We start from the raw sequence: 25,262 nt of genomic DNA on the forward strand, positions 1-25,262 counted from the left end.
CTCTCTCTGGAAGAGGAAAATCTCATGTTGCTACTGCCGTTCCTGTAGGCTCCAGCTATTATTCTTTTTTTTTTAAAGAATTTTTTTCTTTTTTTTAATTTTATTTATTTATTTATGGCTGTGTTGGGTCTTCGTTTCTGTGCGAGGGCTTTCTCTAGTTGCGGCAAGCGGGGGCCACTCTTCATCGCGGTGCGCGGGCCTCTCACTATCGTGGCCTCTCTCGTTGCGGAGCACAGGCTCCAGACGCGCAGGCTCAGTAATTGTGGCTCACGGGCCTACTTGCTCCGCGGCATGTGGGATCTTCCCAGACCAGGGCTCGAACCCATGTCCCCTGCATTGGCAGGCAGATTCTCAACCACTGCGCCACCAGGGAAGCCCCAGCTATTATTCTTAAGCTACTCCTGGGTGCTGGAAACTCTGGTCGGCACGGGATTCAACACACATAGGACGGATGGAGCCTCTGCTCTCTCTGTGCTCAGAGTCTGATGGGCCACACATGAACACCAGCTGTAGTTTTATATCCCCAAGAATACAGAGGACTTACTCATGTAGACATATAGTTATTAGTATAAATGAAGGTTGGTTAAGCAGCAAATTCCAATGAAAAGGTATCAGACACTCTGTTGGTGTTTCTGCATATGTATCCTAAAGACCACAGCATAAGAATTACCAGAAATATTGGTTTGATTTCCCTCTGAACCAGAATCTCTAGGGGATGGGCCTGACACCTGCATTTTATTTTATTTAATTTATTTTTTATTTAAAAAAAAATGTTTATTTATTTATTTGGCTGTTCTGGGTCTTAGTTGCGACGTGCGGGATCTAGTTCCCTGACCAGGGATCAAACCCGGGCCCCCTGCATTGGGAGTGTGGAGTCTTAACCACTGGATCACCAGGGAAGTCCTGACACCTGCATTTTAATAAGCTTTCTGTATGGCTATACCTATATATCACTAGAGAGCTACTAGAATGGTAAGAACCTAGCTGGAAACCAGGGTAGAAGTAAAAGGGCACAGTAGAAGTTGATCTTCTGGATAGTTTGCTTTACCCATTGCTTCTTTGTGTTATAGAAATGGAAATGTTTTGGACATCAGGTAGCATTTTGCTAATGGATCCAGGTGTGTTCATTTAACAGGTTAGAATTTATAACGTATATTCAAGTTCTGTAATGAATGTTGGGTGAAGATTATTTACTTAAAATTTTTGGTAAACATTTTCTTTTTCCACAGAACTCAACAAAAACCCAGTGGAAGGCTTTTCAGCAGGTTTAATAGATGACAATGATCTCTACCGATGGGAAGTCCTTATTATTGGTCCTCCAGATACACTTTAGTAAGTATAATGGAACTAACATCCAAGTGGAGCTCTTTTAGTAATTGAAATATAAACTATTTTGACAAACTGAAGTTTCCCAGTTTATAAAAGTGATAAAGTTAATCACTTTTAATTAATCACTATTAACTGATGTAAAGATACACAACAGAATGTGGTGTAATCAAAGAGCAATAGAAAAAGATGGAATTTCTTAAATATGTTATGTAATACATTTTTAGATTGAAAGACCACAGTCTGATTTTCTGTTCTGTGTGTTTGCAGACCAACTTAAACTTGCTAATATTTAATGTTCTGTGAGATGGATCATGACTATCTGATGTTAGTGACTAGCACAAGTCTCACAGTTTTCATAGAAGTTGAGGTATTGAAAAAAAATGCAGCAACCTTCTCAAAGCCATACAACTGAAGGACAGCAGGGACTTTCTTGGGGAGTATACTTGGTCACTCAGCTGTGATCCTTGATGGTACTAAGCAGCAAGGATTTGGATACATCAAACATTTTTTTTGACGGTGAAATAGTTTTATTTTAGGTGTTCTGAGATGGTAACTCCTTTGTCTCCCGTTCGCCAACACCTGATGTAAGAGAAAATTCAGAGCTAGTTCTATACCAGAGCAAACTGGTATATGACATACAGAATTGAGCTGTAGTATTGATTTGGGGATTTTCTGAGGTCTGAAAAAAATGATTTATGTTTTGTCGCAACTATTCCCAGTCAAAATTTTTGCTGATTTCCTAGTGGTATGTTTGCATTGGTAATTGTTTTTTTTTAATGGTATTATTTTTATTTATTTATTTTAAAATATTTATTTGTTTATTTGGTTGCACCAGGTCTTAGTTGTGGCTCGCAGGCTCCTTAGTTGTGGCATGTGAACTCTTAGTTGTGGCATGCATGTGGGATCCAGTTCCCTGACCAGGATTGAACCCGGGCCCCCTGCATTGGGAGCTCGGAGTCTTATCCACTGTGCCACCAGGGAAGTCCCTGCATTGGTAATTGTTGCAAACTAAAATAACACAATTTAGTCATTCTACAATGTTAGTTTAGTAAATAACAGTAGCCAATGAAAGCCATCCTAGAGGTATTCCTCCACAACCTTAATATTATTTATTTGAAAGCAAATTTCTTACCAAATTTTGCACACAAAAATCATACATACAGCCTGGCCTATGAGCCTGATGAGGTTCTGGTCTTCTAGGTTTTTAAATCAAAACATATTGCGTGAAGGTTTACTCAAGGGAGATACAGCAACATTCCAGTGACAGAATCTTGTTAATCTTAAAGTTGATATGTGATAACAAGAGAAATCTTTCTGACCTAATGTCTGTGTAGAAGATGACTTAGGCATCCAGGTTTGACCTCGATCTCTAAGGACCTTGCAGAATTCTTACACTATTTTTGTGCGATGGTGGCAAGCATCTCTAAATATTATCAGCTGGTCCATATATATGTTGTGTCCCTTCAGCTTCACCAAAGAGAGACACTTTAATACTCATTGCACTAATTAACAGGCCATTCTTGCCGCCAATAAAAATCTATTTCTGGCCTTTCGTATACATTTAAAAAGTGCCGGCTGTTGATCTGAGGTGTGGACAGCAGAAGCATTTGTGGCAGCTCCTCTGGAGTTGCTGACGAGACAACCGGCTGCCACTTCTGCACTGTCCCTTCCTGATGAGAGCACTGGCTGCACCTGGGCTGCAGTTTAACCTCAGTGCCACACGTACTTTGAACATCCTGTGAGTAATGAAGCCTTAATGCAATTGACAGACCTTATAATAATCATCCAAAATTACTTTGGTATGATTGCTTTTTATTAATGACCTTTTCTAAAATTCATGTGCTGATAGTTATAAAATTGTTTTTAAAGCCCTCAAAAAAGAGGTTTACGATTTATTGAGTTTAGGCCGTCCCTTTTAGCGACTTCCTACTTAGAATGGTTGCAAAAATAAAGCAGTATACTGGCATTTACATTACTCATTCCTTTAGTTTCCAAATGTTTTTCAGCACTCTTATGCTAGATGCTGGGAACATGATCTTGAATTAGCTGATAGTCACTGCTCCCAAAGAGGTTACAGTTTAGTCGGCAAGACAGCTCATTGCATAGTTATTTAATACACTTTGAGGACAGCCGTGATGGAGGGAGGCATTAGGTGTTGTGAGAACTTGTTGGTAGCATGGCAGGTTTTGAGTGTGTCAGGGAATTTTTCCCAGAGGAAGAGATGTCTAAAGTGGGAACTGAAGAGTTAGTAACTGTAATAGTTAGTAGGCTTTTGGCTACAAGCAACAGAAATCGGATTTTAGCTGGCTTAGAAAATAAGGAATTTTTTTTAAAAAATAAAATTATTTGTTTATTTTTGGCTGCATTGGGTCTTCGTTGCTGCATGTGGGCTTTCTCTGCGTGCCGTGCCACTTATCATTTAGTGCTTAAGAACGTGAGTTTTGGAGACTGTCTTTGTTAGCTCCCTGAGTCTACCACTGTTATCGTGTGACTTTAAACAGTTATTTAAACTTTGTCTTGTTTCGTTTCTAGGGTAAAACCCAATGCCTAGAAAGAGTTCAGAATGTTCAACATTCTGTTGTTTGTAATAGCAAAAGAAATCGGAAGCAAACATTTTGATTGTAATAGAAAAATTGTGGCAGGTAAAAATGAATAAACAGGAGACAGATAGTAACAGGAATATATAAAAGAACAGTGTTGAGCAAAATTTCAGATGGCAGCATATGGTATATCATTTAAATAAGTAAATATGGCAGAATGATAGGATCTGACAAAGTAGAATGATAGGATCTGATACTTGTAAGATTTTTATAATTTTAATACAAAAACAGTTAAGGGAAGTCTAATAGAAGAAACTTGAACTAGGCCTAGATTTCTCAACCTTTTCAAATGTGAAACTATTGGTTTCATACCTCTTTTTAACATCATACTAGTAATTATACTATTAATATCTGTGAAGAGAATGTATAATGGGAGGGAAGGTATTTTTAATTCATTGATGCTTTTCATAAACTTTCATTTTGTTCATCATAGTAGCATCTTTATATATTTGAAAAATAGTGAATATGTGACATTTTAATATTTAGTTTACTATGTTTTGTACTCTGAGTGTTTTGAGTTTTTTGCTAACTTGGCTGTTCTCTGTTCACTAGAAGTTTGTGCCCACAAGTTGGGACTACTGAACTAGGCTTTTAAAAATAACAACTAGGATTTTCACAGGGATTAGAGAAGTTAAAGATATTCCACCTGTAGGAGAAAAACTGTAAAGAACTGCATGATTAGTTTAGAATGGGTGAGGACATTGCAGACAGAGTTAAAATTGTGTACTTTAAACTTTTAAGGATAGTCCTATTAAAATTTAAAGATTGAAAATAATTTAATAGACTAAGGCAATTTTTCATGATAGGAATTCCAGTCAGCTAATGTAAAGCTTTTTTTTTTTTTTAATTTATTTAATTTATTTATTTTTGGCTGTGTTAGGTCTTTGTGGCGCCGGCTTTCTCTAGTTGCAGCGAGTGGAGGCTACTCTTCGTTGCGGTGCGCGGGCTTCTCATTGCAGTGGCTTCTCTTGTGGAGCACGGGTTCTAGACGCGCGGGCTTCAGTAGTTGTGGTGCGCGGGCTCAGTAGTTGTGGCTCGCGGGCTCTAGAAGGCAAGCTCAGTAGTTGTGGCACACAGGCTTAGTTGTTCTGCGGCATGTGGGATCTTCGCAGACCAGGGCTCGAACCCGTGTCCCCTGCATTGGCAGGCGGATTCTTAACCACTACGCCACCAGGGAAGCCCCTAATATAAAGCTTTTAAGTAGACCTGATATCAGTCAGAACTCAGGGACCCAGGAAAGCTAACTTAGTATCAGGGAATAGTCTTACCAGTGGGATAAAGTACATGGGCTTTGTGGTAGCTGTTTTGATGTTCTTTTACATAGATTCTTGGCTATTTTCTGTATTTGTGGCTTTCAAAGTGTTTTTTGTTTTTGTTTTTTTTTAAACCACAACCCATAATCAGAAATATTTTACATCATGACCCAGTGTATACTTAATACACTTTAATGAATAGAAAGAAATATGCATGTAGATTTTATAACTGAAACAAACTACTTGTGATAAGCGCCCATGTTTTTTTATTCTATTTTTATTTGTTTATAAGGAAAACTGGTTAGTGACTCACTTAATTAGCTTTGCAGCCCCAGTTTGAAAAACTAGTTCATAGAATTAATATGTCCTAAGGCCAGTTTTGGCACTAATCTATCCAGTTGGGGTAACATAGTCCGAGAAGGTAGACTTATCTCTTAACGGTGTAATGCGCTCTTTACAACTGCTGTTCTAGTCTCCATTTCCCTCAAGTCTTCATGTTTTTTCCCTTCAATAGATAGTCTCATAGATTATGAAAATTAAGACCATAAGGCAGGCATAAAATTTGTCAGCTTTCTTCCTTTTTACCCCTGGATATCTGTACTACATTCAGTCTGTTTTCTTCCTGTGCAAAAGGAAAGGATATTCTTTCTTTTTCTTGGTAAGCCCTTTACTACCCTTATTTTCTTTCTTCTAATTTCTCAGTTACTCTGTTTTGAGGTTTTTAAAATCGAGGTTACTTTTTATACTCGGAATCTAGTGGCCTTTCCTAAGTATTCAGAAGTATTTGGTGTTAATGATCTACCTTTCTTTGTTTAACTCCCCTCTCCCCTCATCTTGCTTTTATGATTAGAAAAAGGCAATAAGAATTAATACTTGCTTGTGGTTAAAAATTCATGGTATATCAAAATATACAAAGCAGAAAGTAAAAAAATCTCATAATCTTGTGCTTCAGAGTTAATTAACCATTATTATTATATATTGGTGTCATGTTTCCAGACATTTTTCTATTTGTATACAAACATACCCTCACTTTTTCTTCGTAAAGGCAAATGGGCTTATTCTATAGATTAAAAAAAAAAAATTTAACAGTAGATTGCTCATATCATTCCAATATTTATTACTGGTATTTTTCTTGATATTTTCCTCTGACTCTAGAATGGTAAGTGCTGTAAATCAGTGATCTCTAATGTCTTGTTCCCTGTTGTATTCTTTTACATACAACAGTGCCTCCCATAGGTAGATAATCATTATCTATTTGTTTAATGAATGAAAACCATTTTAATGAGCTGAGGATTTCATTTCTCGCTGATCTGAAACAAACACAGTCAGATGACCCTGCTCTGATGGAGTGTACATCTTACAATAAGAGAATCAGAGGTGTGAATTGCTTTTGCAATAAAGAAATGAAAAGAGGTCCCTGTGATAGAGGGACACTGGCTAGTTAAGATTGGGTAGTCAAGTAAAGTCATTCTCAAGAGGTAACATTTAAGCTGAGTTCTGAATATGACAAGGGGAGAACAGTGTTTCAAACAAAGGAAACAGCTAGTACCAAGGACACAGGTCAGGAACTTTGTCATTTTTGCCCCATAAGGCTGACTTTTTTTCATTGGTTTTCTTTAACATTGACTTACATTGTTCTGACAGTTGTTCAGGAACAGTTCCTAAGTAAATGACAGTGCTCTGCACTGCCTTAACACAACAGTCACAGCCACATGTGCCTATTAGAATTAAACAAGATTAAAAATTCCCTTCCTCAGTTGTACTAGCCATATTATTGATACAAGTGGTTGGTGGCTAACATGTTGGCCAGCATAACTATAGACCATCTCTAGTGTGTGAAAGTTCTGTTGCACAGCCCTACTTTGGAAAGTCACCAGATTGTAAACTCCTTGAGAGACTGTATGCTTTGTTCACTGCTGTACTCCCAGTGTCTGACACGTAAAGACTGAATAAATATTTGTTAAATAATAAGATGAATAAATGGATGGATGGATTGAAGGTCAGCACAACTGTTCCCAGAGAGGGAATAAGAAAATGCATAAGCTCTCAGATGAGAAAAAGCTTGTTGTGTTTGAAGAACAGAAAGAAGACTGGCTGGAACGAGAGAGAAGAGTGGAAGATTGAGATCAACGTAGAGAAATTGGCAACTTGACCCTGATAGGCAATATTAAACTTAACTTTTAAATTTTGTTTTAAGTGCAGTGGGAAGAGATTAAAAGGTTTGTAGCACAGCAGTCATGTAATCTGATCTGGATGCCTTTTTTTAAAGCTGTTTCTTTCATTTTACTTTTTTTTGAGAGTTTAATAAGGTGGTAGGTATGACAGTTTATTAAACTGGATATTTGAGTAAAGTAAACTGCTTGAAATCCAGATTATTTATTTTGTTTATAGTGTTAGCACTAGCATCCTTGTTTTATGTTTGTTTTAATAATTTTCTTATTTATAAGCAGGAACTTATAGGCAAGAACTTGTTTTTGTTTTTGTATTTCCAGTGAAGGTGGTGTTTTTAAGGCTCATCTCACTTTCCCAAAAGATTATCCCCTTCGGCCTCCTAAAATGAAATTCATTACAGAAATCTGGCACCCAAATGGTAAGTTTATCTAGTTTTACTTTTACATTTGCAAGTATGATGGCCTGTCATTGAAGTTTTCAAGGTCAATAAGTAAGATGTAGTTCTCAATGAAATTGCGTTGGAATTTTTGTACTAAGTTTGTTGTGTTTGTTATGCACATGGGCTTGGATTTAGATTCCTTAGAAGAGAAGGAGTGACAGAGATCACATGGGGGAAATCTTTATTTATTTATTTATTTACTTACTTACTTAGTTTTCAGCTCGTTTTGGGACTCATGATGTTCCTAACTAGAGGCAGGGTTGGTGGGTGATATTCAGCATTAATAGAGCTCTTATAATTGAGGAGATAATTTCCAAGGTATTAGGTGACTCATTGGCTATTACAAAGAGCATAGAAGTAATTAAACCTGGATTTTTAATTTCTATTTTCTCATCTTAGCTCCTAGACTATGGACAACGCTTAACTTTTAATGTATATTCTTAGCTGTCAAAAAGGAATGTCTTACCTACTTCATAAGGTGATTGATAGGATCAAATGAGATACAATACTGTGTGTTTAAACCTTTCAAAAGTACCCAGTACTGCTGTGCATAAAACGGTGACATTGACTTTTTTACCCAAAGATGTACTACCATTTAAAATTCACTTTGTGAGCCAAAGGTTAGGCTAGATAAACTATGTGTATACACAGTCTCCCTGAACTTTTGGCCTTGTTTTGTGTGATAGAGCTTGCAAGAATTTCTTTCCTAAGTATTTTGACTGTCAGTATTTTGTAATCAAAGTTGTCTTTTTAGACAGTTACACTAATCTGCATTCTATTTCTCATAGTCCAGACTTCCAGTTGCAAGGAAGAGAAACCCTTATATATTAGTTTAAGCAAAAATCAGTGAGGGTAACGGATGCATGAATAAACCAAGGCTTTGTTTCAAGAAGTGTAATAGCACCCAGTGACTTGAAAAACAGATGAGTCTTACTGAGGAGAGACTAGACTGGCAAATGGAAAACTATTGGGAACCAAGGAAGCCACCATATTTCATCACATCTAAGATAGCAGTGATCACAAAAGACATAGTTATTTTTTGCACCAGTAAGAAGGGAGAAAAATAATTTCTTTCTGGTAGAACACATTAGCGATAGTCCTACAAGATATATGGAAGCACGAATTGACCACATCTGCCTTGGACGTTTCTTTCATTTCTTCCTAGCCTTTTGGCAGTTTCTCCTGCCTTCTCTTGAATTATTTGATGTGTAATAGTCAATCTTTTTGCACCTATTTCAAAGGAAAATGTAACAAAGTTTCTGAATGTTGTCTCTACCACGAATTAGCTATATTACTGTAGGTAAAACCTCTTGAACCTTAGTTTCTCTATCTGTGAGAGTTACATGAGAGCATATATGTAAGCAGTACATGGAACCTCTGTTAAGAGGAACAACAGCAATGGCCTCAGTAGTTTAAGAGGGCAACTGAACTGAGTGTTTATTTTGTTTGTTTTTTAAGGTTGAAGAGATTGTTGGTTTGCAGGCCATAAGGGAGAAGGCATTAGAGAGTGAAGTAATTAAGACTTGATTTGAGAGAAGGGATGCTTTGTGAAGAAAGGATACCCGAGGAGGCAATGGGCATGGGATGGCAGGTTCAGAAGGATCTATACTTAGGAAGGGGAGTGAAAGTGGTCTGCAATGGGAATGAGAGGAAAAACCAGCATTTGAGTTTCTGCTAGGTGCTGGAGATACAAAGATGATTGAGTTGTGGTCTTTCTGTAAGGATATTATGGTATGTGTAGGGGAAAGATGGACATAAATTTAATGGTGAAACAGAGACAACAGTGATGTTGTTATAAAGGTGTTTGGTAGCATAGAATAGGGAGTCAGGGAATGATGGAGAATGTGATTCTTAAATAGAATTTTGAATATGTATCTTTAGTCGTGGGGACTCAATAGTTTTAAAGCTGTATAGTAGGTTCCTCATGACTATATTTATGTCTAGAAAGTTTATACTCTTGGGGGAAGGTTTGGAAGGGAAAACCAGACAAAATAGCCAGGAGACAGGATTTTATCAATTGCTAATGGGTACGGCATTTCTTTCTGTGGTGATGGTTATACAACTCTTTAAACATACTAGAAACCATTAAATTGTGTACTTCAAATACATGAATTATATCTCAAAAAGCTGTTTTATTAACAATTATTATATGGTAAAGTCATACAAGTTATTTGTATGACTTAGATGCATTCAATTTGGGACTTGTTTTTCTGGAGGTGCAGTTGCCATAACCACTTAGGTAATTAAAGAAAACTAGTCAAGGCTCAGCAGTGAGCTTAGGGCCTTGGAAGTTACTGACATCAAGGTGACAGGTAATGTATATCAAATCATTATGTGGTATACCTTAAACTTACACAACGTTTTATGTCAATTATATCTTAATAAAGCTGGCGGGGACACAACGTTTTATGTCAATTATATCTTAATAAAGCAGGCTGGGGGGAGATGGTGGGTAACACTGTGATATAATGAATGGTTTAATTTACTTAGGGAAAAGATGATTAATTTTAGAGATTAGGATAACATCAAAAGTCAGACCAAGGAAAAGGAAAAGAAGAAAGTGATTGAGAGAATGGCTTCAAGAACCAGGGAAAGGAAGTGTGCCGTGGAAGTAAGAGAGGAAAATGTGTCCAGGAAGGTGTCCTCAACAGTATCAGTTGTTTTGGCCCAGAAGGGTTGACTTTAAAAGTACCCAGGAGAATATGGTCTCCCAATCACTTTGTGAGAATAGTCATAGCATCCTGTTTGGAAGCAGAAGACAGTTTCCCGTAAGGCAAAAAAGAGAGTACCCAAGTGATGGGTAAATAGAGAAGACGAGGGGAAATCAGATTTTCCTAATTTTAGAGCACAGCTTCAAGAGAAGGGAGATAGCTTGAAGGGTATGCATGGTTCAGGTAGTTTAGTTTCAAGATGGAAGAAGAGCTGGTTTTCTTTTCAGTCATTGATGCTGAGACAGTTGGCTAGCTACTTATGGGGAAATTGATTTAGAAATTTTCTTCACACCAAACAGCAAAGTTAAAGTGATTTTTAAAAATAGTGAATATTATTTTCTGGGTGTTAGGAATTTCTAGTTTCAAAAGCAATAAATATTGGAAGACTATAAAGAGGAAAGAGAAGTGGTAACTAAATTCAGTATGGGATTCTTAAATGGGTCTTGTGTCAGATAATAAGGCCAGCTATTAAAAAATATTATTGGGGTATTGAAATGAAAGAAAAAAAATAACAGGCAGAAATTAAACAAGGAAAATTAAGAAGCAGTTTGGCAAGAAGAAAACTAAACATTGAGTACGTAAATGGGTAAAGGATATGAACAGACATTTGACTAAAGAGGAAATACATAAAGTTTCTGTACATGGAAAAATTTAGCCCCTAAAAGTATTTTAAACTAGATTTCAGTTGTGAAATTTAAAAATTTTTCAATAAAGAAAAATCTTAGTTTTATTGCCTTGTCACTCAGAATTATCAGCTCATATCTTGCATTTTTAAAGTATAATTTGGTAATAGGTATTAAGCATAAAAACCTCTTTCTAAGAAACTAAATTGTATGTTTAAAATGAAATGACACAAGGTTAAAATTTTAAAGGTGCTAAATTACGATAATTTCTATAAAAGGAAAATGGGTCTTAAATAGATTCTCTCTGATAGAATTCTATACAAACATTTGATGTTAAATGTTCTCAAAGAAAATGACTTCCTTTTCTCAAAGAAAAAATTTTAAGTGATAAGTGAGGAAAATATCTTAATACTGTGTAAGCATTTTCTGTTCAACTTTATAGTGCTGTTACAAGTTTTGCTGTTGTTATTCTTGCCTCTTGATCTAGTTAGTTATTTCATTTTAGTTAAGAGATTTTACTAGGAGGTGTAGGTGAGTTGGGAAAAGGAACCTTAATTGCAGAACAGCTCATATACAAGACATTGAAGGCATGGGTCTTGAATGTTGCATTCACTGCTGAACTCCATGTCAGGTGGTGGGCACCTGGCACACGGCACGCGTTCAAGAAGCATTTATCGGAGAGCCACAGTGCACACGAACTTTGACTCTGGTTACCCAGAGTTTATAACAGCAGGGGAGTGCTTGAGTTAGGAGGTAAAAAGTAGGCTTTAACATTATACCTATCATAAATTGGTTGGACTTTAGGTAGGAAGTCAGGGATGAAATATACATAAATAGTGTCACTGGTTATTTATACGATTTGGAAATTTGGTTAAAAAATATTTAACCAAAATTTTATACTTTTCTGTCTTTTCTAACATTTCTCCAATAAGTATGCTTTTTGCAATAGGGAAAATTTCACTGTAGAAGATTAATGAATGTTATGATTTTGATAGTTCCCCAATAGGGAATATTTGTGTGATATAAATATGGATTAGGACCCCTCTGCCCCTTTTGATCAACAATTAATTTGTGGCTTGGATTTTAGAACCGTTTTATAGATTAGGGGCCTAATGAATATCACTTATGTTGATGAATTTTCACTAACAATATGACATGTTCCTTTTGTGGATTTGAGTATACTTTTCCCCTGAAAATATAATTTTGCCTTTATGTGATTTTAAAAGTATATTATCATGTTACCTTTTGTTTTTTTCTTAGGAAAGTCTCTAGACCTTTGACTATTAAAAATTTCAATCAATAAGTTAGTGGGGAAACTAGGAATTCATTATCTAGAAACTCAATTCTGGTGTTTGGACCATATGCTTTCTACAAATGAAGAACAGATTCAATAGATGCCATTTCTTCATTTCATTGTATTTATTACATGTAAATGCTAGGCACCATCTACATACTAGGTGTCTTGAAATTTTGTACAAATGAAAAAGGTAGCTTACATTCCTTTTGGGTTTGTCAGGTGGATCCTGCTTGGTAAAATCTTTGGTCTTCCTAAAAGGTTCCATTTTGGAAATTAACTTCTGTATCTTTTCAATGGTACAGTGGTATTGAATTTAATTTTATACAGATGCCATGGGAATCGGGACCATGTTTATTATAATATGTATTTTATGTGTAGCCAAATTATTTTAAATATTTAAAACAGTAATCTTATTCTCTAATTTTGCAGTTGATAAAAATGGTGACGTATGCATTTCTATTCTTCACGAGCCCGGGGAAGATAAATATGGTTATGAAAAGCCAGAGGAACGCTGGCTGCCTATTCACACCGTGGAAACCATCATGATTAGTGTTATTTCTATGCTGGCAGACCCTAATGGAGACTCACCTGCTAATGTTGACGCTGCGGTAAGGTGGTCCCATGCACACATCTCCCCTCCCGTTTAATTAAACTTGATTAGAACTATAGTAGCTTTATAAGTATATATGTGTGGGTGTGTATCGATATATCTGTTTTTATTCATTTAATTTTTTCATGAATCTGTACAAAGATAAGTAAGATGTAACTAAGCTTTACCCCTAAATATTTGTACCTGCATCTTTTAAGAATAAGGACACTATGCCCTGTTGGCGCAGTGGTTAAGAATCCTCCTGCCAATGCAGGGGACACGGGTTCGATCCCTGGTCCAGGAAGATCCTACATGCTGTGGACCAGCTAAGCCCATGTGCCACAACTACTGAGACTACATTCTAGAGCCTGTGAGCCACAACTACTGAAGCCCGCACGCCTAGGGCTGGTGCTCCGCAACAAGAGATGCCACCGCAGTGAGAAGCCCGCTCACCGCAACGAAGAGTAGCCCGTGCTCGTCGCAACTAGAGAAAGCCTGCGAGCAGCAACAAAGACCCAATGCAGCCCCCCCTAAAAAAAAAATTAAAAAAAAAAAAAAGGAATAAGGACACTATCCTATATAACTATAAAACAGCTATCATACCTATGAGAACTTATTATCAAGTCCCTAGTAGGTCCATATTATTATTCCCAAGCTTTTATTTTTAAAACTTTCAGACCTACAAAATGTTGCATTAGTTAAATAAACACCCTTAAACACCCCTATACCCTACACATATAGGTTCACAAATGTGGAGATTTTACAACGTTGTTATTATCATTATCATTATTATTATTTGCTAAACTGAGAATACTTTACAGATCTTTATGTTTAAGTATATACTTAAATACTTCAGCATGTATCTCCTAAGAACGAAATGGGTGGGGCGGCAGAATCCAGAATTTTAGGAACCCACATTACTTTTAAAAAATTAGTTAATTAATTTTGGCTGTGTTGGGTCTTTGTTGCTGCACGAGGGCTTTCTCTAGTTGTGTTGAGCGGGGGCTACTCTTCATCGTGGTGCTCAGGCTCCTCATTGCGGTGGCATCTCTTGTGGAGCACAGGCTCTAGGCGTGTGGGCGTCAGTAGTTGTGGCACTCGGGCTCAGTAGTTGTGGCACACGGGCTTAGTTGCTCTGTGGCATGTGGGATCTTCTGGACCAGGGCTTGAATCCATGTCCCCTGCATTGGCAGGTGGATTCTTAACCAGTGCGCCACCAGGGACGTCCTCACATTACATTTTGTATTCGTTATATTTATTTATTTTTTACTTATTTTTTTATTTTTTATTTTGTAAAGGATGATGTTTCTTACCATTTTATTGTAGGTTTCTCATTTTTACATTATTTTTATTTTCATTTTTTTGGTCTTCTCTTCCTTCTCCTTTTCTTTTTTTTAAAAATTATTTTATTTATTTGTTAATTTTTTGGGGCTGCACTGCACTGCACGGCATGTGGGATCTTAGTTCCCTGACCAGGGATCGAACCCATGCCCCCTGCGGTGGAAGCATGGAGTCTTAACCACTGGACTGCCAGGGAAGTCCTGTATTCATGTTTTATTAGTCTCCTTTAATCTAGAATAGTCCTAGTTCCTCAGCCGTCTATCCTTCTTTAACAATCCTTTTGTTCTAATTCTTATTCTTGGAAACTTTGTTAGTATATGTGAAAGCTGGGAGGTTAAATTCACCTTTTTTTCTTGTTATTTCAAACCTGCATAAAAACTTGGGTGAAATCTTACATGTAGAAAAACAGTACTTATATAACCCCCTTTCAAATCTCTGGCTTTGAATTTTTGAATTTAGTAATTGAATTGAAGTAAACACTGGCAGAAAACCATTCTAACTTATAATAAGTCAAGTATCAGTCCAGACAACATAAGGGGCTCATGTGTGCAGAATTGGTTCCACTCAAAAGAGTGTGTGAGTAATAAGCCAGATGTTAAACTAAGAGTGAAAAAATAAATAAGAGTGAGTTGAAGGAAGAGGGGTACCATTTAAATGCCAAAGTGAAGAAGTAATTACTTTCAGTACCAATACCCACACTAGCAGCTCTAATTCTAGTGGTCTTCAGTATATTTATATAAAATCTATATATCATTATTATTTTAGGAAGGTATTAAAATTTTGGGTGTAAGTAGGAGGAAAGGCCAAGCTATTGAGTCATACAGACTTTCTGTCAATCTCTTTCCAGCCCCACTTCATTTATTTATTTGTTTGTTTGTTTGTTTGTTTGGCTGCTCTGGGTCTTAGTTGCGGTATGCGAGATCTTAAGTTGCGGTATGCGAGATCTTAAGTTGCGGTATGCGAGATCTTAAGTTGCGGCATGCGGGATCTTATGTTGCGGCATGCAGGATCTTTAGTTGTGGCATGCGGGCTCTTAGTTGCAGCATGCAGGATCTAGTTTCATGACCAGGGATCTAACCTGAGCCCCCTGCATTGGGAGCATGAAGTCTTAACCACTGGACCACCAGGGAAGTCCCTCAGCCCCACATCTTTTTTTTTTTTTTAAATATTTATTTATTTATTTATTTGGCTGCACTGGGTCTTCTTTAGCTGTGGCATGCACCTCAACCCCACTTCTTACTGACTTCTCAGAGCTGTCATTTCCAGACTTTAACTTCAGAGTTCTGTTCAGTAGGTCTTTTTCCCTCCTTTGCTGGGGTTCCATTGAGACTCCTGTAGGCTACTACTTTCTCTCCTCTGCTGCGTGTTTCATTGTTCTTCCATCTACTTTTGGTCTTCCAGAAAAAATTTCTCCCCATTATTAGATGATTTTAATGCCATTTTCTTTGATAGTGAGGATTTATACCTTAAAAAAATAATTCCGGTATGATCATTTTAATAGGATCTTAGGAGAGCTAAGAGATAAACATATGTGCTTTTTGGTCTGTTGATTCCATAGGTTCTTCACATGTAAAATGCAGATGATAACACCACCCATCTGGTCATCCACAGTGTGTGGCATAGTGGATTCAACAAATGGCGACTCTGTTATTAGCTAGCTCCTGCTTTGAACCATCATCTACCAATCTGTCTTCTACCTAGAAGTCATCCTTGCCCAGTCTTGTGTGTCACCAGAGAATGTCAGTCAAATTATATATCTAAATTCCTTTCCACCCCTCTGCCATTGATTTGAGTCCTTTTAACTTCTTACCTACGTTATTGTGATAGCTTTCTATCTGATCTCCCTGCTCTCAGTCTTACTTCTCTCTGCTAAGTGCTCTTTTTAGGTGATTTTTTTTTTCTTTTCCTGAGATTGACCTTCCTTCTTTTCTGGAATTGACCCTTTCTCCTTAAAAATTTCTTAAATATGATAATGAGGTAATTACAGACAATAACATTTTATCCATAAATACTTCATCAAACATCTCCAAATCTCTGTACATGTTAGCATTATAGTTTATCTCTTAATTTATTATAATGATTGGCTTTCTGGGGTGCCTTGCTTTGAGGGCAAAAATTGTTGTTCAGATCTCTTCCTCTGCACGGGCAAGTATTGAAGATTTCTATACTTTTTGCTGTTCCTAAATGGATGATACAGGGTGGGAAAAAAGGGCTGGGCATTTTTGTGAGAACTTCCTGCTATTTACTTGCTAAGTAAAATCAGCTCTATTCTCCTGTGAAACTATGCTGGTGCTGTTTTGTGTTCCATTTTCATGGGCCACGCAGTGATAGTGATATTGTCACTGTCATGTGTCCCACCCCCTCATCCCCCCGCCCCCACTAGAAATAGTACTCATTATCATCTCAGTATGATGCATTACGCCCGTATACTTGATATTGGAGGCATTGTTATGTCTACTTTATTTTCTGGTTGCTACCAGTAGGGAGAGTTGGTGATCCTTTAGTTAGCCTGGATATCTTATTTGTAAGTCGTAGCTTTCTTTTTAGCATAATACAAAGCTTCTAATGATCTTCAGGGCCTTGTCCTTTTTTAAAGAAACTTTTGCCTGTAGAGGTCATTTGCATGTATCCTAGCAGAGTGCCTTGCAAAAGTGTTTCTTGACTACTTTTCTACCTTGTCAACTTTTTAACATTTTAAAAGTGTTCGCATTGCCAAAGCATTACATTCAAAATTAAAATTAGTATTTGAGATTGTAAGAGGAATTTACATAAAATCAGTTGCTGTTACTTTTGTACTTACAGAAAGAATGGAGGGAAGACAGAAATGGAGAATTCAAAAGGAAAGTTGCCCGCTGTGTAAGAAAAAGCCAAGAGACTGCTTTTGAGTGACATTTATTCAACAGCTGTAACTTCACTTATTTCAGGGTAAGTTCATTTTAAAAATTGTCCTATTCTTTTGCATTTTTATACATGTCATGTTTTTAGAAATTGTGTGATTTGGGTATTTGAATTGCTTGTTTTCATTGGCCTCATTTTTTAGTGGTAGTATCCAGTAGTCTCCTATTTCTCAGCAGAAATAGTGTCATCTGCTTGCTTTTTCCTTCAGTAAATGCAGCTGTTTTTTACTAGATATTCTGTGTTAAACTGGTTGTTCGTATGGTAGCAGTCTATTTCTTTTCACTGATGGTAAAATTTCTCATTATAAAGTTCTGTTCTGTTTTTTTTTTAAAGCTAAGTTTCCTCCGTTTTACCTTTTGGTTTACCATCTTTGATTAAGCTAGGCATTGAAGTTTCTTGTATCTTTTCATACTGTGCTATATGAATAAAGAATGACTTAAATTTTTGTTTCCCAGTTTTTTTTTAAAAAGGATCATATTTTATATTAAACATGTACCTTTCTTGTTTTAATTGGTCTTTATCTCCTTGTTTATTACTTACAGAGCCAGTAGGAAAATTTTCCCTTTTATTGTATACCATCTGTCCACAAGTCCGTTTTAAGTCTAGCAAGGAGCCAAAGATAGCAGCCACCCATCTGGCTTAGAAGAGGACATGGTGTAGATGAATTGACCAAATGTGTGATATTTAAGTTATTTGGTTTCCCTTTTTAAAATCAAATATCGAGGTGATAAAACCTGTTTATGAAACGTAGCATCTAAAAAATCAGAATACATGATACATCCCTGTACCTGGCCACCTATTTTAAGCAAAAGAACTTTAGGAATTCCCAGGTGGTCCAGTGGTTAGGACTCTGTGTTCTCACTGCCGAGGGCCCAGATTCAATCCCTGGTGGGGAACTAAGATCCCACAAGCTGTGTGGTGTGGCCAATCAATCAATCAATCAATATTTAAAAAGAAAAAGAACTTTATTACCTGTTACATCTCCTATATTCCCTGCCTACCCCATCCTTTTTTCATATTCCCAATTCTTTGTTTACCATTGCTTTTCTTCACAATTTCATCAAGTTTGTATTCCTAAACAACATATTCTATGTTTTTGAACTGAATATATGTGGAATTATAATGTATGCATTCTTTTGTGACTTTTAGCTCATCATTATATTCTTGAAATTGGTCTTTGTTATGTGCAGTTATATTTCTTCTGTTTTTGCTGTTAAGTAGTATTTCATTAGGTAAATTACTCTTGATTCTCATTGCATTATTTCTCTATTTGGGGAGGGGTTCTTTTGTTTGTTTTGCTTTTTTTTGTTGTTGTTTTGTTTTGTTTTTGCTTGGGTTTTGTTTGTTTGTTTGTTTTTTGTTCTTTTGGGTTTTTTTGGCCATGCCTCCTGGCTTGCAGGATCTTAGTTCCCCAATCAGGGATTGAACCTGGGCCCAGGGCAGTGAAAGCACAGAGTCCTAACCACTGGACCACAAGGGAATTCCCCTATTTTGCTCTGTTTTTGCTATTACAGAGAATGTGGCTATCCTCCTTTCTTGTTGCAGAGATACTACAAGAGTTTCTTGGGTGTATACGTAGGGGTGGCATTAAGTTAAAGGTATATGCACATCACTTTGAGCAGATAATGCCAAATTGTCTTCCAAAATGTTGCATCTATTTATACTCCTTTTGGCAAGGACAAGGATTCCATTTGTTCCATATTCTCTTTAACATTTGATATTATCAGACTTCTTCAAAGTTTGTTTTCCCAAAGTTTTTGATCTGGTGTAAAATGATATGTCATTATGGACTTAATGTGTGTTGCCTTAGTTACCAATGCAATTGCGTATTGTAACGTGTTTGACCATTGACACTTCCTCTGTGAAATGCTTATTCTGGTCTTTCCTGTTTTTCAGTTAGGTTATTGATTTGTATCCTTGTCAGTTCACTTTTTCCATGGTGTCTTTGGATGAACAGAGGTGCTTAATTTTAATGCAGTTTAATTTTTTAGTTCTTTCCTGTATGCATTTTACTTTTTGTGTCTTAGTTTCTTCCCTGCCATCAGAAAGCTACTATTGTATATTGTCTTCTAAAAGTTATTATGGTTTTGCCTTTCACAAATGTGTTGAATTCACTGAAATTGGTTGATGTATGGTGAGAGTTGGAGTTCAACTTTACCCTTTGATTCCCCCTAATATATAACTGTTGACTGCATCATTTATTGACAAGTCCATCCTTTCACCACTGATATGCAGTGTCGGTTATATTGTAAAACTACATTCCAGGTATGTGTTGATCTGTTTCTGACCTTTCTAGGTTTCCTTGGTTGGCTTGTCTATCCTTGAACCGGTATCACACTGTCTTAATTTTTATTTATGATTTTTATGATTAAACTTATCAAATGCAAAGGTAAATCAGAAGTTAAGCTAAAGTCTACCCACTTTTCATTCTGTTTTCATGTTTGATATCTCTAAGTTTCTGAAAAGACTCATATCTACTTTTAGATCTTGTTATAATAACCTAAAATGCTGAAACTTAACCTTACTTCTCTTTTTTCCCAACAGATATAGCAATAACCTTGCAGTCTTCAAATTATTTGTTTTTCACCATCTTATTTATATCTGTTTTGTTTATTTTTGCTAACAGTCCTGTCCTGATTTCATTATCATTACATCTAATACCTCCCACACGTCTAGTCAGTGATCCTCATCTTTTCTTTTGACTCTTGCTTTCTACCACCTTAGGTCAAGTTCTTGTTACTAGTTGAACATCTTTTGTGTCGGCCTGCACTTCATCCTAGATATTTGTCCTGGATACAACTGCCGTGTTAGTCTTCACAAAGCTCAGCTCATTCATTGCATTGGTTCTTTTATGGGTCGGACAATATCTTAGGAACAACAAACACTTCAGGGCTTGTTTTCCTTACCCATACTATTTTCCAGTCAGAAAAGAGCTTGGCGACAACAACGAATTGAGTGGAAGGAAATAATAGGTTGGAGCCTAAGCTTATGCGTGATTTTACCTTATAAACAGTACTTTATAAATTTAGGAAATAATCAAGAATTTTATTTACCTTGATAGTATATTGCAAATAAAATAAATAAATACGAATGAAGTGTCACAAACCAATCTTGTAAGGGATTATATATTATTTTCTTTGTTGGTGGGATTAGAGTTAATTTATACTTGATCATAACATACACATCTTTAAAGTATACTTATCAAGATTAAGGTTCACGTAAAAAGAAGACGGAGGCAAATAGTAATGTTGAATCAAAATACCTCCTTGCATAGAATAGGTTAATTGAAAAACAGTATAATATACTGTTAATGATGAAACTAAACTGAGAACTTACAATTAAAGGTGTAGGAAGCAATAACTGGAAATCTTGGCAAACATGTCAGCACTGCTTACACATCCTTCTTTAAAGTCGCAAGTCCTACATATAGATTCATTCGTGCATTGTAATGTCTGTGCACTGTTGTAGAAGGGTATGTGTGGCAGCTGGGTGTTAGATAGGACAGAATTTTGAATTAAATTAATGCACTAATATTTTAATGGTTAATTTTAGTTACTATTCCTAACTTATTGTGTTAGTATTAAGCTCAGGCTTCTGTGTAAAAAATTATAGTCTTTGAACTGTGTGTTTTTCACTGGTAAGAACTGAGTAAACGATTTTGCATTTTGTTTTCAGTCTGAAGCTCATCCTCATCACGAGAATCCTTTGGCCCCCCTGTGGCCAAAGACAAACATTCTTTGGGAAACATTGATTAATAAGTAATTAAGGGGAGTTTCCTGGTGGTCTAGTGGTTAAGATTTCACTGCCGTGGCACAGGTTCAATTCCTGGTTGGGGAACTGAGATCCCACAAGCTGTGTGGTGCCGCCAAAAAAAAAAAAAAGTAATTCAAGCAGACGTACTTAACTAGCATTCAGGGACCCAATCTTGTCTATTGTATGTCGATTAAAAATTGCTAGTAGCTTCCCTCGTATGCTCATATAGTCCCCCTCTTTCTGAAATGTATCTTGTCATTCATTCAACTCAAATACTCGACCCATTTCCCATGCCAAGGGTCTGGAATGTGTGTTCTGTTTCTTTTGCCACTTGAGATGAGGTCCATTTCAAATTCCCCTTCTTTCATGAAGTTATTGCTCTTCATCCCCAAGCAAATTCTTCCCTTTCTGAAGCACTGTAGCACATAGTCTTAACTTTTAGCCATTTATGAATTTGTCTTACTGCTCTTGTTACGTATGATATGATGCAGTTGGGAAGTAATGCCTCAGTAAGTACCCAATTCCAGTCATCTGTTTGGATTGCACTAAAAGTGAAATCATTTGAAAATTAAATTAAGAAATCACATCAGACTCCATGACTTAACTAATATCTTCTAAAAAAGGGTCTATGTTTTACTCATCTACCTAATGCACAGAACAAGGTGGGCTGTAGGGTTGAGGTGCCCACATAATCTTTATTTTTTTATTATTATTATTTTTTATAAAGTTATTTATTTTTACTTATTTATTTTTGGCTGTGTTGGGTCTTCGTTGTTGCTCGCGGGCTTTCTCTAGTTGCAGCAAGGGGGGGCTACTCTTCGTTGTGGTGCACGGTCTTCTCATCGCGGTGGCTTCTTTTGTTGCGGAGCACAGACTCTAGGCGCGCGGGCTTCAGTAGTTGTGGCACCACAGGCTTAGTTGCTCCGTGGCATATGGGATCTTCCTGGATCAGGGCTCGAACCCGTGTCCCCTGTGTTGTCAGGCGGATTCTTAACCACTGCGCCACCAGGGAAGCCCCACATAATCTAAATGTCTCTGTCATTACATGATTTTTATGCCCATGGCTATACTATAGAAACCTGTTGCTTTGTGGCAGATTTAGCGAGCTCTAGTCTATCACTCAAACTCTTCTTAAAGACTTGCTTTTTTCATGCACTTTCTGAATATCCTCAGTCTCTGTAGTCTTGTGATAGGATGATGTGAAATAAAACCCACAATAAGCACTTGAAAAATGTACATTCTATTTGGGTTGAATGAAAAGTAAATTTAATTTAGTATTTTTTATGATGTAATTTTTTACATCGAAATCCATAACTTAATGTATTTTTTTTTAAACTGGAAGCATTAGTGTTGATGTACTTGACCCAGATTTTCTTTATTTCACTTTTATTGTGGTAAACACACGACCTAAATCTACCCTCTTAACAATTTTTATGTGTACAGTATTGTTAACTATATGCACATTGTTGTACAGTACATCTGTAGAGCTTTTTCACTTTGCACGACTGAAACTTCTCTACCCCTTGAACAACAACTCTCCATTCCCCCTCTCCCCAGGCCTTGGCAACCACCACTCTATGTTTCTATCAGTGTGACTAGTTTAGATACCTCATATAAGTATAATCATGTAGTATTTGTGTCTCCTATATAAAGATTATTAATAATAACCATATCCTTTTTCTAATTCAGGTGTGGGATGGGATGAAGAGAGAGGAAAAAGGGAGAAACAAATCCTCCCTTTCCCATAGATCAGCAGCATGGCCACATTCTATACCACTAGACAAAAGGACTTTGGTCTTTTGGTTCTGTATCAAGGCCAGAGGGATTGTATTAATTCTCTATTGCTATGTTACAAATTACCTAAAATTCAGTGACTTAAAACAGCATTTCTTATCTCATGGTTTCCGTAGGCCAGGGTTCCGTGTGTGACTCGGTTGGCTCTTCTGGCTCTGGGCTCCTTGTAATGCTGCAGTCAAGGTGTTGGTTGGTACTGCAGCCATCTCAGGGCTCAGCTGTGGGGGGATCTGCTTCCAAGTTCAGTCACCTGGTTTTTTGTTAGGTTTCTGTTCCTTACAGGCCATTGACTGAGTCCTACGTTTTTTGTCACATGGGCGTCTTCATAGGTCAACTCACAACTTGCTGGTTGGCTTCATCAGGGAATAAGTAAGATGATAAGAGAAGATAAGCTATGGGTGTAGTGGATGTTACTGTCTCCTGTCCAGAGGGAAATAATCATATCCCAGCCTGCTGGGAATGTTGCCTACTGATAACTCATAGCTGAGTTGCTTCCTAGGAGTTGCCCTTAGCTAAAAGAGATCACTTGCCCAAGTTAGTCCCCTTCCCCAGAGGCCACTTGCATCCAAGGACTAGTTGGTTTGGGTAAGGGATGGGTTGATACAAAGGCTTGGACTTTTTTCTCAATTTGGGAATTATCTGAAGGGCCATTCCAGTGTGGGATTGACTGAAGCCTTTATTTCAACTGCCCCCCTCAGTTCATCTTCTTCTTCTGCTTAGACCTATTTCCCTCACTCTTGTTTTTGGAAGCACTTCCCAGTAAACGTTTTACAAATACCTGTCTGAGAATCTGTTTCGTAGATACCCTGACCCAGGATAGTAGGCATTGTGTAACCCAGCACAGTAAGGTGGAAGATTTTCTGCCTTACCTCGTTGCACGTGTGTGCGCATGAATCTAGAGTCGTTTCCCACAGATAGAAGTATGTGTGGCTCCGTGCATATGGCTTCTGTCCCTCCTGGGTGGCCGCAGTTTCTTCACGGCTTACTTGAGACCACATTTGGAGTATGTGATTATCACAATAGGACCACATCCTTGATGGGTCTCATATTCAGATCATTTAAGGATTAGCCTCCACATCTCACCCGTATCTCCTTAAAATTAGAGCTCCTTAAACGTTGAGGCTTTCTGATCTCTTGTGTTACAATAAGATTATGAAGAAAAGTGCAAACTCTACTCAACCTGCTTCAAGGATGCATCCATCTCACTCCCACTAATACAGGTGATCTATAGTGATCTTGTTGACTGAGGTAAGGAGGAGACTAAGCTATCTCCAGTAAATTTTAAAACATAAGACAGATATGAAAAACAAAACTATCAGAACAAAATACAGGAGAATATCAAGGTAGAGAAGGATTTATTAGGCACCAGTAACACCCATAAAAGGAAAAAATTTGATAAATTTGGTTGTATCAAAACCAAAAACTTAAATATTATGACAAGATAAAGTTAACAAAAATAAGTGGCAAACTGGGAAAAATTTTCTGTAAATCTAATATTCAGGATTTCTATCTAGAATCTACAAACTTTTGCAAAGCAATAAGAAAAATATCAGCACAAAGGAAAATGATATGAATAGATAATAAATAGAAGCAAAAAGAAAGATGATTGTTGTTATGCATGCAAAAATTAATTCAGCTGTATTTGTAAGCAGAAATACAAAGCTACAGGGGATGACATCAAATCCATCAGGTTGTCAAAAATCAAAATGTCCAAGAAACCCAAGTGTTGGTGAGGATTTCGGGAAATTGTGTACCTGAAATACTGGCATAAGTGAAGTTGTTCTGTCAACATTGGAGAGCAATTTGGTAATAGCTAGTCAATTTGAAAACACATATCCTGTGATTTAGGTGTGTAAGTTAGAGAAACTCTAGCACATGTGTACGGAGAGACATGATGCAAGGATATTGCTTGCAGTATTGTGTGTAATTTTTAAAAGGCCTATTAGAATTGATCAGTTACTATTAATATCAGTTACAATATTCTATCGTATCAGCTAAAATACCTAATGTAGACTTAGTTATATATAATCACATGGTTTAATCTCAACACAATCTTGAGTAGGAAAAGCAATTTTCAAAAAAAAGGTATGATATCATTTATGTAAATTATAAAGTAAAACCGACTATATTTTATTCTATCATAGTAATCTGATAGAATAAAAGTTTTTTTTAAAAAGAAAGGACTAGAAGAAATATGGAAAATTCTTAAAATTTGTAGTACTACTTAACTTTAGGGAGGAAGAGAGGGACCTGGGAAACAAAGGGGCTTTTTGCCTTGTTTTTTTTTTTAAACTGTCAATCTTCCAGCACATTTGGCTCACCTTCTTCCCTCTCCACAAAAAACTAAAGTAATAAGGAAACCAGGGGCTGCCTGTTTGCCACATCCAAAGGCTTAATTTTAGTTTAGTGGGGTTTTTTTGGCCGCACCATGAGGCGTGTGTGATCTTAGTTCGCCCGACCAGG

General features: G+C 36.9%; 1 protein-coding gene across 2 annotated transcripts in view; it reads left to right on the forward strand.

Moving 5' to 3' along the window:
• UBE2G1 (ubiquitin conjugating enzyme E2 G1) overlaps positions 1-25,262 on the forward strand; it is a 98,262-nt gene that overhangs the window by 66,547 nt on the left and 6,453 nt on the right. The window contains exons 2-6 of one of the 2 annotated variants that reach the window (XM_057535932.1): positions 1,071-1,118; positions 1,230-1,332; positions 7,675-7,772; positions 12,854-13,032; positions 17,157-17,279. In XM_057535932.1, coding sequence (XP_057391915.1) covers positions 1,071-1,118; positions 1,230-1,332; positions 7,675-7,772; positions 12,854-13,032; positions 17,157-17,243 — 515 coding nt within the window. In that variant the 3' untranslated portion in view covers positions 17,244-17,279. The remainder of the gene's footprint in view (positions 1-1,070; positions 1,119-1,229; positions 1,333-7,674; positions 7,773-12,853; positions 13,033-17,156; positions 17,280-25,262) is intronic. The other variant, XM_007177417.3, reaches the window with a different exon arrangement.

The sequence above is a fragment of the Balaenoptera acutorostrata genome, chromosome 20 (assembly GCF_949987535.1).
Source record: "Balaenoptera acutorostrata chromosome 20, mBalAcu1.1, whole genome shotgun sequence".
In the NCBI taxonomy this organism is placed as follows: domain Eukaryota; kingdom Metazoa; phylum Chordata; class Mammalia; order Artiodactyla; family Balaenopteridae; genus Balaenoptera; species Balaenoptera acutorostrata.